We start from the raw sequence: 15,572 nt of genomic DNA, 5'->3' as shown, positions 1-15,572 counted from the left end.
GCTTGCCATCAGACTAGAAAAATGTGGGAAAACTTTGCAACTTTGAAATAAAACTGGCTTGGCAACTATGCTAACAACATGATAGCAAGCAAAATTGATCATTGGATGAAGAAAGCATTTCATCAATAAGCACCAGAGGCGGCAGAAACATCAAAAACAAGATAATATAAACAAAAAGAGAGCATTTTTAACTTAATACCGTGCATAATGTCATTGGAATTGGAGAGATTAGCAGGAAAAGAGTCTACATCTAGACACCCCCTTAATCAAATTAGTGAGCTCAATAAACAGCAAGGCAGAGACACAACAACTGATCCAAGTACAGATTACTGAAGCCATACATATCATACAAGTACTCCTATCAAATTTGACTACAGAATGCTAATAACTACACTTTTTTATGACCAAGAAATCATAAGGACCAAACAATGAGCCTGCCCCTCTACCTATCTCTATTTGATAACTACACTTATTTATGACCGAGAAATCGTAAGGACCAAACAATAAGCCTGCCCCCTCTACCTATCTCTATTTGATAACTGTACTGTAAACAGCACTTGCTATAATTTAAAAGTAAATATGAAAACAACTAAATTGCATTCATTCAATCATAGGAAGAAGAAAGGACTTCAAATGTAGAGTGAGTATCCTAAAACTTGGAAATGACAAAATAGAATGTAGCAGGAGACAGGTAGCAAGATGCAATTTTTAATACTGAGTATTCATTTATGCTTTGGAAACTTGAACATCTTACACTTCAATTTTAAGAGAGAGTTCACCATCTGAAGCAACTACATACACATTAAGAACAAAAAAACTGGGGTCAATATTTCCGTAAGACCCAGATGGAATTCTGATAATTACATGTAGCAATCCAACTTTCAAGCAAACTAGATAAGAAACCAGTTTACTTAAACTGCTATAAAGGACTTCGGATTGACATCATTCTATGCTTTCCTTGACACGTCCATCGAATATTATTAGGTCAATGCACGCAACGCCTCAGAAAGCAATAAAAATTACGAATTCAAATCCTACCTTTGTGTTTTCACTACTACAACAACATACCCGGTGTAATACCACAACATACACCTATATACTAGTAAAAGACGTGCAACAATCTTAAATTGCAACTCCCATACACCGATATTCGCTTATCAAAGATCATACTACTAATTTGGGATTTGTCAAACATACCCACAGTGATGTTCATTTCCATCATAACAACTGCAATATTAATAACTTGTAACAAACATATATATAGAAAACATTAGCAATGCGAATATTGATAAAAGATAAAACCAGATCTATCCTTTCAAATTAAAAGTCGTTTAAACAAAACAAAACAAAATAGAGCAAAATCCAGAATAGAAAAAGTAGCAAATTAAAGAGCAAACCACTCAAAATCTAAGTTTGGTGAAGAACCAGCGATTTTTCCCAGTTTTGAATCTCTCTTCAAACTTAGCTTTGGCCTCCTTAGCAGCAGTAACCTTCTTGTCACGTGACTGAAGGCAATCGACAGTAACAGCTTCCTTCAAATCAACATCCAGTGTGTAACGAGTAGGCATGATGTGGTTGTAATTGACAAGCTTGATGAAAGTCTTGACGCGTGATTTCTTCGCCTGCTTTTTCGCAGAGTCCTTACGGATCACTTTCTTCGGGTACTTGGCAACGCCGGCAACCAAACAATGTCCGTATGGCCTGTCACGTGTACCATCGTCAAAAGCTCGAACAATCACCGCTTTCCTCCCGGCGTACTTCCCTTGGAGAACCACTACGGCTTTGTTTGGCTTAAGGAATTTCACCATTTTTCTGCACTTTTCTTGCTGTTACGACTGACGATGGATGAAACCCTAGCTAGGTTTTCCTTCGCTTATATATGCCAGAGGGATTAGTGTTGCTAAGAGCTTTTGGGCCTTGGGTTTACATTTTGGGCTTCGATCTTATAACAAGAGAAAATGTTAAAGGGAAAGTTTCATAAATAGCTTATGTTTGAAATATAATATGATTTTCTTAGCTATAGTTTGTCTATTTATAACTTATAACTACAAATTAAATAGTTAAATTATTTTCCCTTGTATATTTCGTTTTTTATTTAATTGCCTTATACAAATCTTTTTTTTTAATATAAATTAATGGAACATATTTTCCGATTTTAACAAGGAAAGTATCCCTTAATTTAAGGTTATTAAGAGTGATTGGTATTCTTAAACAAAACCATCTTCTTGTTCAGGAAAATCACGTGATTCTTTGCTTCGAATGAGAAATTTCCAGATTTTTAAGAAGAATAATTTTGATTTAGTGCGTTGCTTAAAAATCTGGAGGTAAGAATCGGAATCTTTTTTTTGGCGATGTATTTCTTCAATTAATAATTTCGTATTTGATATGATTGTTATGTATTCATATTTTTTCATGTCTTTTTTTACAAACTTTTTCTTGATTTTATGCTATTTCCGAGAAAAAATATTACGTAATGTTATAGATTGATTAGCAATTGTTCTGTATAAATATATAGATGTTCTTATTGAAATATATAGTTATGACATTGTAAATATTGTATATGTATAAACAATGTATAAAACAACTAATGCGAATTATACAATTGATTTAAAAAGAAATGTTGACAAAAACGTATTTATATACGAGCATTAATTGTGTGTCAAAAACATACACAATTATTTTTTCTTCTATTGTGATTGGCTATTTTATCGTTTGCATAATTACTTATTTTTACATGTATATGTAACATTTGTATATAGATGTTAACAAAGAGTAGTTATTGAAAGTCAGTTTACTATATTTAAATATTTATTTAATATAATTGTATATCCTGTAATGATTATTTTGTATAATTAGCTATATAAAACAAGTAGCATTGATGTATATAGCGTACCAGAATATTTAGTGTTCACTTTAATTTGTATATCTAATTTTTTCTATAAAAATCTAAATGTACATTTATAAGTAGCATTTGTATATCGAGCATGACAAACTGGAGTTATTGAAAGTTATTTTTTGTATATTATAATATTTGTATAATTTAATTGTGTGTCCTGTTTGCATATAGCGTACCAGATTTTTTTCTTCAATTTGATTTGTATATTTAATTGTTTATAGAAAAAAATTTATTTGATTTATGTATAATTAAATATGTTTGTCAATAATTTGTAATATTAATTAATTTTTTAATTAAAACAGCGATGCCTGCAATAAAATTATGGTAATGCATTCAGAAAATTGGAATGATGAAAATTGTTATGTGGATTACAATATGGAGAGGGTTGTTTAAGGAGCACACATCTTATGAAGAATTGTATGTTTTAATTGAAAATCAAGTTGGTGTTAATTTGAACGCAAAGGTAATAACAACGGAATACAAAATTAAAGAAAACAAAAAACCAATGATGATACACAATAACATGGGAGTTAGGGTGTATGTGATGCTCAAGAAAACTATACATGATTTTAACAAGTATCCGGTCTGTATTAGTGTTTGTGATAAGACATATGAAAATAATGAAATTTGTGAAACTTCTAGTCATGCGCTAGTGGAAAGTTTTGGGGCTATTTGTGTGGCCGAATTTGAAGAGATGGATACAAGGCATCTGAATATTGAAGAATTGATTCAACCACTTGATGCGTTTGATTCGGGAGATATCGATGGGGTTATTACAGATCCATGTCATAAGTATGTGTAATAGGATCAGGTATATAAGGACAAATCTACTTTGAAGGCTGTTAATTTAAGACTAAAAGGTCAAATTCAATAAGGTGAGCTCATATATGTATCAATATATAGAAAAATTGTTGTAATATTTGTATAATATTGAATTATTTATATGAACTGATTGTATGTAAAAAAAAATTGTACAGTTATACTCTTGTGTGTACCTTTGATGAGTGTGATTGGATTTTGAGGGCATCAGATGTTAACAAATCCGGTATGTTCAAGATTCGAGAGTTCAAAAATGAATATACATATCCTTTGAAGGAAAAAGTTTATTCACAAAGGCAAGCAAACAACAATTTGGTTGGAGGAATTGTTCAGCCGAAGTTAGTGGACCATAAAAGAAAATATATGCCTGATGACATCAAAAATGATATGAAAATGAAACTTGGCATAGATGTTACGTACATGAAGGCATGGAGCGCTAAAGAAAAGGCATTGATTTCTTAGAGGGGGATTTCTTTTGGATCATATGGAAAACTACCATCCTATTTGTATGTGCTTGATACTACATACCCGGGGTCACATATTCGTATGAAGAAAACTGATGAGAACGAGTTTCTTTATATGTTTCTTGCGTTATATCCTTTTATAAAAGGATTTGATCATTGTAGACCTGTAGTTGTTGTAGATGGAAGTCATCTTAGAGGACCGTATAATGGGACCTTTGTTGCAGCGAGTACTACAGATGGTGCAGGTATGGCATCCGTATATTATTATCTATTTGAAACATATATCTTGTATATATATATACATATACAGTCATTGCTAAAAAAATTGTATAACTATACTTATTTATATAATGTTTAAATTGTATACTACTTTAATAGGACATATATTTCCATTAGCATATGGTTTTCTCGATTCAGAAAATGACGCCTCATGGACTTGATTTTTTGAGCATATGGTGAAAGGTGTAACATGTATGTTGTTTCTGATAGAAATGGGAGTATAATTAAGGCTGTTAGTAGAGTGTATAATGACGTGCCACATTACACTTGTATGTGGCACTTGTGGAATAAAGTTCATAAGAGGTACAAAAAGTCTCATGAAAAATTATCCGCAGTATTCTATACTATGGCCAAAACATATATATGGCTACGGTAGCAAAGGTTGATATAAGGGTAAAGAAATACTTAGAGCTAGCTGGTTATGATAAGTGGTCTAGGGTTTATGCACCAGTTCATAGGGGGTGTGTTATGACTTCTAATATTGCAGAAAGTATAAATGTTGCTTTAGTTTCGGCAAGAGAGTTGTCAATTTTTAATTTTCTAGAACAAGTTCGGCTGATGTTTGAAAGATGGAATCTAGAATAACAAAGAAGCAAGATATACATTTACACCGCTGATTAATAAGAATCAGGAGACACTCATTATCAACGAAGCAATGAGCACAAGAATGACAGTATGTTTTCAATTTTATTTTAATCTTTTTATATATAATTTATTTTTGAACATACATAATTGTATCTGAATGCTTATTTTTCATACATTTATACAATTATGTAGGTGGTGGCGACAACTGAATATATTCACAATGTGAACAACGAAGAAAAGAATTTCATTGTTTGTCTTGGGAATAAGACATGTTCTTGTGATATTTTTCAGTATGAAAGAATACCATGTGAATATGTTTGGGCTATGTTAAAGTTTAAAAATTTTGAACTAGGTGAATATTGTTCAGATTTATACAAACCAACTACTGTGTTGAAGACGTATGAGTCAATATGCCCTTTGCCAGATAAATCAGAATGGGTGATACCCATACACATATTGAATGATGATGTGCTGCCTCCAAAATTTAAAAGATCTCATGGAAGGCAAAAGAAGAAAACACGTGACAAATCAGCAAGAGAGTTGTTTGGTAACAAAGGAAACACTACATGTAGTATATGTGGTGTTGCAGGTCATAACAGACGTTCTTGTACAAACACGCCTCAACCTATTTCAGATGATTTACAACTACAGTTTAATTTAATATTAAAGGATATTATGTTAGTTTTTATTTTCATTGATATGGTCACAAGCAAACAATGTTGACTGATAATTTTATTGTTGAATAAATAAAATGTTTTTATTTTCATACAATTGTCATAGTGTATTCGTAGAATTTTGTCTATACCTCTGTTTGTATAATAGTGTTACATTTGTATAAATATATAAAACAAATTAATCAAGAATACTTGTGTTAATAGCTTACAGATTAGTGTAAGATGCTGTCATATCTACTTGAATATTAGAATATGATTGATACATATATTTTTAGTTTTTGTGTAATGAATATTTTTTTTAAAAGTTTTATACGTTTGTGAATACTAAGTTGTATATTATTATCAATTCTATTGTTGTTATTAAATTATAACATTTGTATATAAATATATTTATATTTGTATATGACCACTGAATAAAAATACATTGTGTACTTTTGATATTTTAATACTTTATTTGAAATATGTTTTTCATTGTATAGAGTTAATTTTGTGTTATTGCAATATATATACACTTTTTTTTATTGTATATGTATAATATTTTGTTATAATAGTATAAAAATCAAATTTATAAAGATAGTGCTGCTTTTTTTTTTTGTAACGATCCTCATTATTTTTCCTATTGTTCAATATAATATTATACAACAATTACTTTTATTATACATATATAATTAAACAGTTATACAAATCTGAGCATAATATATATATACGTTTTTCAATCTACAAGTATAATAATATAAAAAACCAAAATTTATAAAGATATATAAACTTCAAACCAAAAATATAAATTAACTTTATATAATATAAATATTCAAAAATAGAAAACACTGCTTTACGAATCAGTAAAACATGACAAAAAAGAGAAAATAAGTGTTAAAGTTTTGCAGTGCTAAAACTAAAGAAATTGAAAATCGAATCTAATGTATTATGATTCGATCACTAATCTCACAAACGGGCTGGTTCCTAATAGGTTTTTCTGGGGCCTCACTATCGCTAACTGCATCTGCTTGAATCTTTTTTGTCCCATAATTCCACCATAGTAGAGCATATCTGATGCGCATTAAATTTGAGTCAATTGAAATTACAGTAATACCATTGTCGTAGCTCAAATACTCAGCATAAAGTGAAACAAACAACCCGCAATCCCTATAGAAAAAAGGGTTATTAGAGTATTTCGATTAAGTATAAATTTAAAACAAGCTGGTAATACTTACATGCTGCCTTCTAGTTGTTGTGGTATACCTTCCACGTGATGAACATCAAAAGAGTCGAAATCCGAGTGAAATTTGTACTTAGGGTGAAGAGATACATCCAAACCTTTCTTTGAGTAGAAATCGGACATTGACGGATACATTGGAATGAGTTGTGCATACTTCTTGATCTCCTCCAAAATGTAAGAATCATGCAAGGCAGACCTGATAGAATCTTATATATATACAACGATCATTGAAGGATACCACAATCAAAACCCAATGAAATTTCTCCTTCACATTCACGACGCTCCATACGAGGCCGATCCGATCTCCATTGTGTAGCCCTTCAAGTGCTAATAGACCGCGAGCTCCTCTTGTTTTTTATTGGCATGGACTGAACATGGTCCCTAACTGTGAATGTATGTGTGTGAATGTATGTGTTGACTTCGTGAAACCTTAGTAGGATGGTTCACTGGAATGAAAATATTGTCAACCGTGTGCCATGGCACAGCTGCATGCATCCGATAACCCTTGATATACTCAATAATGATCTCTTCTGTACTAGCCTTAACTGCCACTCTCTCAATATCTGAATACGATTCCCAAACATTGTGAATCAAATTTCCAAAGTTACAATTCATAGTGCTGAAACTGTAATTGGTGTTGCTGTAGTACTTCACTTTCTTCCTTAAATAGTAGAAGATCACATCTATATGTTGGAATACATAATAAAGGTATTCATGATGGGGGAAAAAATTGATGCATCATATTATATAAATTTATGGAATATTTATAAAACTAATATAAATACAAACAGATATCGAGTCATCAATCAACTGTCCTCATTTGCAAGCTTGTAAAACCAATTCTTGTCTGAAACAGTGACAACACCAAAATTCATAGAGGCAGGTAGCGCTGCTTTGTTTTTCTTGTAACGATCCTCATTTTTTTTTCCTATTGTTCAATATAATGTTATACAACAATTACGTTTATTATACACAAACAAATAAATATTTATACAAATCTGACACAGAAATTAGTGAAACAGATATACAAATCAGTAACACAATAAGTGCTACTGTTTTTTTATGCTTCTAATTATCAATGATTTTCTCCAATATAAGAAAGCTATCCAGCAAATGAAAGCACGAAAAAGAAAATGATTTGAATATACCGAAGTCAACAAATTAACGTAGTTTTCAATCTAAGGTTGAAAAGGAAAGAATACGACAAAAGAACCCATATGCTACAAACATTATTATTTCTCGTAAGAACTATGACCCACCTCCCACAAAACCCATCAACAACCAAAATGGTGTTATCATAACAACTATTTACCTAGCTAAAGAAAAGGTACAAATCACAATGAATATTACTGTATTAACTCTAAGAACTTCGGAACAATAACACAAATAAATCTTCTTAAAGTAATAATATTATGTTATTAAAGCAAAAATAACTATATATTTGATGGTAGGTAATACTCAAAACAACAAACTGATTCTCCTGCAAATAAGTACTAGCAATATAAATCTAATATTTTTGTATAATAACAAAGCGACTTACTTGGTATGATGTCTATCTAGAAGATCTTCCCTTAACCATTTCCAAAATGACATTATAACGAACTGCTCCCATCTTTAGGGATATACCAATGGGGAAGGATTTCGGGCCAAAAAATTTTGGGTAGTAACTTCAGAAAATTTGAGCCTAGGCCAGACTTGGACGAATTCTGAGTCAAGTGAGGACTAGGGTGATCATGTGAACAATGGGAGGTAAAATTTATCATTTGATTAGACAGGCTGATAGCCAAGACGATACGGAGCATTTGCGGCTTCGCAAAATCGCATTCGGGCGAGTAAAACTCCCGAAATCGAAGTTTGCGTGAAGGGTATATTTTAATACGTATTTGAAAGGGGGTGTGTTGTGAAATGGGGGCTTGGAGCACAAAATCCGAGCTCACTATTCCCGCATATTCCGTCAGAAAGGGACAGTCGCGACTTAAATCGTGAAAAATATCAAAAACAGTCTTTTCTATAAGAATTAGTTTCTAAAACCTCAAGAAGCGACCTAGGGCGATTTTCATTGATTTTTCCCGTATTTCCATGCTTAAGGTAAGGTTTTTACTCCCTAGATTCATACTTTGATTCTTAGAAACTAGAAATATGAGTGATAATCATTGGGGGATGTTTTGAACTGAAAATCTATGGTGGAAAATAGCTTTAGAGTAGGATTGGGATCATGGGTTTGGCCTAGAAAATGAAACTGTGTTATATTTCTTGATAGTTAGACCATTGTATTAATCCTTGATGTGTATTTAATGTTTCTAGACCAAGAACGAGAAGAACGAACCTAGAAAGGGAAGACTCTTGCATTATAAGGTTGAGAAAGCTTGAATTTGAGGTAGGTGATGTTCTAGTTTCCCGTATGTGTTTCATATACTTGTTAACTTGCTTTATGATATGTATGTGTGTATATGAATGGGGAAACATGCTAGATTATGTGTGAAATGATCACTTGATGGCCTGTTATTGTGATAAGCCTGTTCTTGGTGGTATAAATGTTGTAAACATTGAATGTTCTTGTAATTGAGATATCTTGGGATCGGGTGTCACGTTCCGATACATATTTGGATCGGGTGTCATGTTTCGACACAAAGTTGATGGTTGTAGGTCCCTTGAGAGGACCCTTATGTGAAATTGTAACATGTGAAAGACATTGAGTTGTGATATTGAGATGTGGTTGACTTATTCTGTATATGTATATGCTTATTTTGTTGAAATTTACTCGTCTATGAGTACATGACATATTCAACCGTTGCAGAGATACCTCGATTGGAAGATTACCAAGTTGTTCAAAGTCCAAGAGTGAGCTATTTTGTCACGCTACCGTGGACTTTTCTAGTAATCTCAGTCCCTCTTTCGAGACTCAGATTTTCAGACAATGTTTCTATTCATTTACTAGTTTCAATTTGGAGTTATACTCCTATTCTAAAGTTGTTAGTTAGAGTTTTCGTACGATGACTTTCAGTTCCTAGGATGTATTTACTTCCGCATTTAGTTGTTATTAACATGGCTGAATTTATGGAAACTCAGCATTATTTCTAATTTATTCCTGCTTCTGCAAGTCTTTAACCGTTATCTCCTAAAGTTTGATAAGTTGGGCTGTAGAAATGGTTCTCCCATTAGAATAAGTATTATGGGTACCAGTCACGGCAGATTGGGGTCATGACAGACATATACATTGGTAAGTCATCGTTGCTAATAATTGAATCAAATGGATATTTTTTTTCAAAAATAACAGGCAACTTGGATGAACTACCTGAAAGATAAGAACATGATTCGTTGTTTAATTAATAGTGCTGCCAGTTATACATATATAAAAATTAATATTGTATAATATCAAAATCTAACCAATTTCTAATCCAAAAGATGTCAAATAGGACGATATATTATATCGACCTGGATGTCTGATTCGCTGCAATGGTGCTGGAGTCTGCTCTTGAACCAGTTCCGACTGTTGAAGGACTATACTTCTTACCTGGTTTAGGCTAGGAAGTATGTATCGGATTTAGAAACCACCTGATTTGTGATATGAAGTGGCATGGTACATGAATCTTGTTGAATTGCATCGGAGGGAGCAACCTCACTAGAAGAAGGAACATCACAGAAGAAATCTTTTTTATGAGCATCTTCATGATAAACACGTAGACTATCAGACAATCCATTACCCTCCTGAGGGTTACTAGCATCCTGTGTCAAAAAAGAATAAATTAAAATCCTATACTAGCATAGTCGGATTTTTTTACGCTCCATAGACTTCTTAATGACTGTCTTTTTGGGAGCAACAACAGATTGCTTCTTGGAAATAGGGACAGTAGTTGGTGGTGCAAGTGTGCGGTTGCGTGGCTGAATCCTTTTTGTAGCATGTCTTGGAGGTGACTTCTTAGGAAGACTAGGATCAACTTGCCTTGACTTCTTCTTTAACGGTGAAGAACCACTAACTTCAACATTTCTTTTGATCTTGGATGATATTGGAGGTCGTCATCCGAATCAAATGATGTGGGAGGAGGAATTGCATCTTGTTTGACATACTTCGGGGGTAATTGAATACTTGAAAGATCCATTGGAGTAGGACATGTTCCTGAAAACAATCAATATAGAGAAATCTAAAAATCAGAAAATATGTGCATAAATGTTTAAATATTTGTATTAACTGAAAAATATTCAAACTATATAACCAAAATGCAATTATATAATTATAATATACAAAATATTTGCATATCTAATTAAATAGTTGTATAAACTGAAAGATATACAACTATATAACTACTATTAATCTGTATAATTATATTATAATATACTAAAAAAATATTTGCATCACTTATTATACAAACTATATAACTGATATAGTATGGCAGATTTGTATAAAACTAAAAAAAATATAAACTACATAACTGCTGTGAAACTGTATAATTACTATATACAAAAATATAATACAGAACTAATTATAGTTTGCATAAACTGAAACTTACAAATTATATAACTAATATGAAATAGTTAAAAATAAAATATTTAATTGTAGAAGAATCATAATTTACAGGAATAAATGTATATATAATAAATTTTTAATTGCAAATGAAACTACATGTACCGGATTATTGTCATTCCAAAACATGTCATTCTTTAAGAAGTCAAAGCGGGGCCTGCCTATCATTCTCTGTCTCCCAATTTCGAAATTTTGGGATGTGGTCAGAAATCTTAATAGCAATTATGGGGTCAATTTCTCAACAACATTCATACAACCATATTTGCATAGCAAGTGGGAAGCCATGAAGTCTAGTACTTTTCTGTAGGTGTCATCTTCTTGTGGATATACATTATGAGTTCACCAAAAGCTCTATTACCCCAGGGATAATCAATAAATCTGCCAAGACTCAACCAAATCAAACTCAAATCTTCTTATAGATACTCTATTAGACTCCTCTGAAAGAATAAAGGTGTGCACAAAATATAAAATCGAAAATTTAATAGCATTTTCATTGTTGTCGTTCCATACCTTGCCAGTAAAACATTGAATCAATTCTGGTTTAGTGACACTGTCTCTACCTTCAAAATACTGAACAAGCATTCTATTCGGTTGTTCAGTATCAAAGACAAAATCTGACAAGTCCTCATTACATTTCTACCCAGATATAAGTGAAAACTCACTACGGGAGAAATGTAATATTGTGTCATTAACATGTATCAAAAACACATCTTTTGTACTGTCTTCTAACTCTAGTTGCATGAAACACTTAAAAATCTGTGCTTGAATAGTACAACGATGCATAGCAGCCAAGTTGGCAAAGCATTCTATTTCACAAAATCTTCTGACAAATATTTGATCATATTTTTTTATTACATTAACGTTTCTATAACATTGCATATGTGGTGCCTCCGTAGGACCTTCTTTGATCATGAATTGGACTACCTAATTACCAATCAACATTAACAAAATTGTATATGTTGAGCATAATAATCTATTATATACCCACAAACCAACTATGTAGCTAGAATTAAACAAAAAAACAAAATCATGTTGAAAAACATGGCCATTCAATCAATTCCCACAGAGGTCAAACAAATATGTAAATCATTTGAAACTAGATGTCAACAATATAAAGGACCTAGTTCCAGAAACAAGACAGCCGCATATATAATCCATTACGATAACACTAAACGTGCATATAACACTTAAATCAATATGATCATGACTGGACAACATCAAGTAACAATTCAAAACTAATTAAAACTTCAAAACGAACAATTGTAAAACAAACTTAGTCATCAAATAACTTATAAGTAAACAACATAAAGTAATTAGATATATTAATATACAAATGTTTGTTTCATATAAATAATAATAATATTTTGTATACCTCTGCTATAAAAAATGAATTATATACCTACAAATACTAAAAATTCATGTACAAATAATTATAGATGTATAAATATAACTGATAAAACATACATACAAATAAAAGATGTTGGAATGATATTAAAATTCAATTGATATATATACAAAAAATATTTATAACAAAAACTTATTACTTGTATAAATGTTCTTCGATTTATATTCCTAATGCATTGAATATTTATAATACTATGGAATTAAACCGATACATATACAAATATAAATAAATTAAAAGAAAACAAGAAATACCTCCTTATCACCACAATCACGATGTTCACTTGCATCATCATCATCTTCACTATGGGTTTTGGATTCATCTTTAGTTAAAGATGTTTCTTTTGCTTTTCTTTTTTTGTTGGAAACCATAGAGTCAGCCTCAGAACAATTTTTTTGCATTTCTCTTTTTTTGTTCGACACTTTTGACCTCGATTTTTAAATTTTTTTCTTCAATTATTTTAGAGTCATTGCGAAGTTTAGACCTAATCTCTTGCTCTGATTTATTTTCAGACATTGCTTTAGATTTAGCAATAGATCCTGCAGATTCTCCAAAAACTTGAGTTAGACCCAAGGAAAATGATGGATGTTGAACAGAATTTGGTACATGCAAATGTATACCTCTAGTAATCCGCATTGAAGGAGTTTATTCATCCATGATTTGAAATAAAAACCCTGATTTTACTGAGATATTGCAAATTTTAAAGTGAAAAATATGAGGCAAAGGAAATAAATCAAACAAAATATACATAAACCAAAAATAAAAGAGATTGAGATTTACCTTGAGATGGATTCTTGTAGATTCGGAGGGGAAAACGAAAAAAAATATTAAAATTTTACTCTGTTGAGTGATTCACGGAGAAGATACATTTAGGAGAAAAAGAGCCCGTTTGGATGGGCTTAAAAAAGTAACTTTTATGTATGAAGTGCTTTTAGAACTTTGAAGTGCTGAAAGTTATTTTTATAAATAAATAGTTGAGTGTTTGGATAAAAGTGCTTATGATGTGAATTTTAGGGTTAAAAGAATAAAAAAAGGTAGTTTGGGAATTTAGTTAAAATATAAGGGATATAAAAATAATTTTCATGGTCAAAGAAAATGACTTTAAGCACTTTGGAAAAAAAGTTAGGAATCCTAACTTTTCATTTTTGACTGACTTTAAGAACTTTATGGCTTAAAGTCAGCATTAAACAAACACGTTCAAAAACTAAAAAGGGGCTTAAAGCCAATCCAAACGGGCTAAAAAAAAGGAGTTTGAGGGGAAAGAGAAGTTGAAAGGTTTTGTATAAAATTTGAGTGAGATTGACTTGATACAAGCCGGTTAAACATTCAGATGTGGGGCCCTCATAATAGCTAATCTATTAAACCATAACCCTTATTTGTAATTATTTTAAAGAATAGTTATATAGCGTAATTAACCCTTATAAGTTTGTTTAGTTATGTAATTTTTCCAATGTAAAAATTTCATGGGTCAACATATTTTGTTGCCATCATTTAACTTATATCCATATTTTAAAAAATATTTACTTGGTAATCAATATTAGTGACTTCAAATAAAATTGTGTTATTTGTAGTTGTTGTATGATAGAATTTTTTTAATTTGTAGTAATTGAAATATAATGTTTTGAAGAAATTTGAAGTATAAAAAATAAGTTTAAATCAAATGGTCTTGAAAATAATGTCAAATCATCATTATCACAACATGAGTTTGTTAGATTTGTTGTGTTTTAATAGATTAATGATTGTAGTTTGATTTTTATGTAAGAGATTTATATTTCAATTTTAAGCCTATTTGGAATTAATTTGAGCCTTGAATCTTGTGTTAGAGAACTGTTGAATTTGAGAACACAACAAAATTCATATAAAAAAATCCAAATATACATTACTAAAATTTTAACCAATTTTTACATACACTTCAATCATGCATGATTGAAATGTGGACATACATGAAAAATTCAGAAATATATTTATGAAAATTTAGCCAATTTTATATTACTTCAGTCAAAAATATCTGAAGTTATTATCACGATCTGATTTCTTATTAAGTTGTGATCGACTTGTAGTGCCTTAATTTGACCATGTTGACTGTCTTGACTTATTTTCCTCCTTCAATATAAAATATTTTGTGCAATTCTAAAAAATAACTTACTTTTATAGTTGTTAGGTATACTAAAAATAGTTATTCCAAATTAATTGTTAATTAAAATAATTAAGAAATAATTAGTCATTTTTTTCCAACTCTACACTTAATAATTAAGTCATTATGAAATGTGAAAAAAAGTACTCTATTACTGCAATTTTCAAAAAGACAATTTTAAAGTTACAACACTACACTTAAAAAAGTTATTGCTGCAGCTTTCAAAAAGTACGGGTCATTTTAAAGTTACAAGACTTGTTCAAGTAATGCACTTACTCCCTTTAACTTAAGTACTCTATAAATCAGTTTTAGAAGAATCATTAAAGTATTATGCATATATTTTTATATACATGGACATCAAAATTCAAATTCAAATTTCAGTAGATGTTAAAATTAACGACTCCATTAAAGTTGAAGATCAAATGAAGGAAGTTGAACACTCGAAAAAAAAGAGTCGGTGATGACTTCAACTTAAATGTTGTGGATGATGGATTGGACTTGAACAACTTTCCATACGAAGGAGAAGAAGCATTTGAGAATGAAGAACTCTAATAAACATTCTGGACAATATTTAAATATTG

At 31.0% G+C, this 15,572-nt stretch overlaps 1 protein-coding gene, 1 long non-coding RNA gene, 1 other non-coding gene and 2 pseudogenes across 3 annotated transcripts; 2 read left to right on the top strand and 3 right to left on the bottom strand.

Annotated features, from left to right (window-relative positions):
• Positions 1-673: 673 nt before the first annotated feature.
• On the bottom strand, positions 674-792 carry LOC129893697 (small nucleolar RNA snoR137). The gene has a single exon (XR_008767575.1). It is a non-coding gene; the product is annotated as a small nucleolar RNA snoR137 (small nucleolar RNA).
• A 469-nt stretch (positions 793-1,261) lies between these two features.
• Positions 1,262-1,860, bottom strand: LOC129892593 (60S ribosomal protein L27-3). The gene has a single exon (XM_055968173.1). It carries the CDS (start codon positions 1,806-1,808, stop codon positions 1,401-1,403), a length of 408 nt encoding a protein of 135 aa, XP_055824148.1. The 5' UTR covers positions 1,809-1,860; the 3' UTR covers positions 1,262-1,400.
• Positions 1,861-3,590: 1,730 nt separating this feature from the next.
• On the top strand, positions 3,591-4,834 carry LOC129892732 (uncharacterized; annotated as a pseudogene).
• Positions 4,835-4,926: 92 nt separating this feature from the next.
• LOC129892731 (uncharacterized) lies at positions 4,927-5,766 on the top strand (annotated as a pseudogene).
• Positions 5,767-10,236: 4,470 nt separating this feature from the next.
• Positions 10,237-13,732, bottom strand: LOC129892507 (uncharacterized). The gene is made up of 4 exons (XR_008767331.1): positions 13,638-13,732; positions 13,478-13,540; positions 13,112-13,396; positions 10,237-11,050 (listed from the first exon to the last, which is right to left on the bottom strand). It is a non-coding gene; the product is annotated as an uncharacterized LOC129892507 (long non-coding RNA).
• Positions 13,733-15,572: the final 1,840 nt, after the last annotated feature.

This window comes from Solanum dulcamara, chromosome 6 (genome assembly GCF_947179165.1).
Source record: "Solanum dulcamara chromosome 6, daSolDulc1.2, whole genome shotgun sequence".
Taxonomy (NCBI): Eukaryota; Viridiplantae; Streptophyta; class Magnoliopsida; order Solanales; family Solanaceae; genus Solanum; species Solanum dulcamara.
Note: the sequence above shows the minus strand (reverse complement) of the source record. Positions and strands in the feature narration are given on the sequence as shown.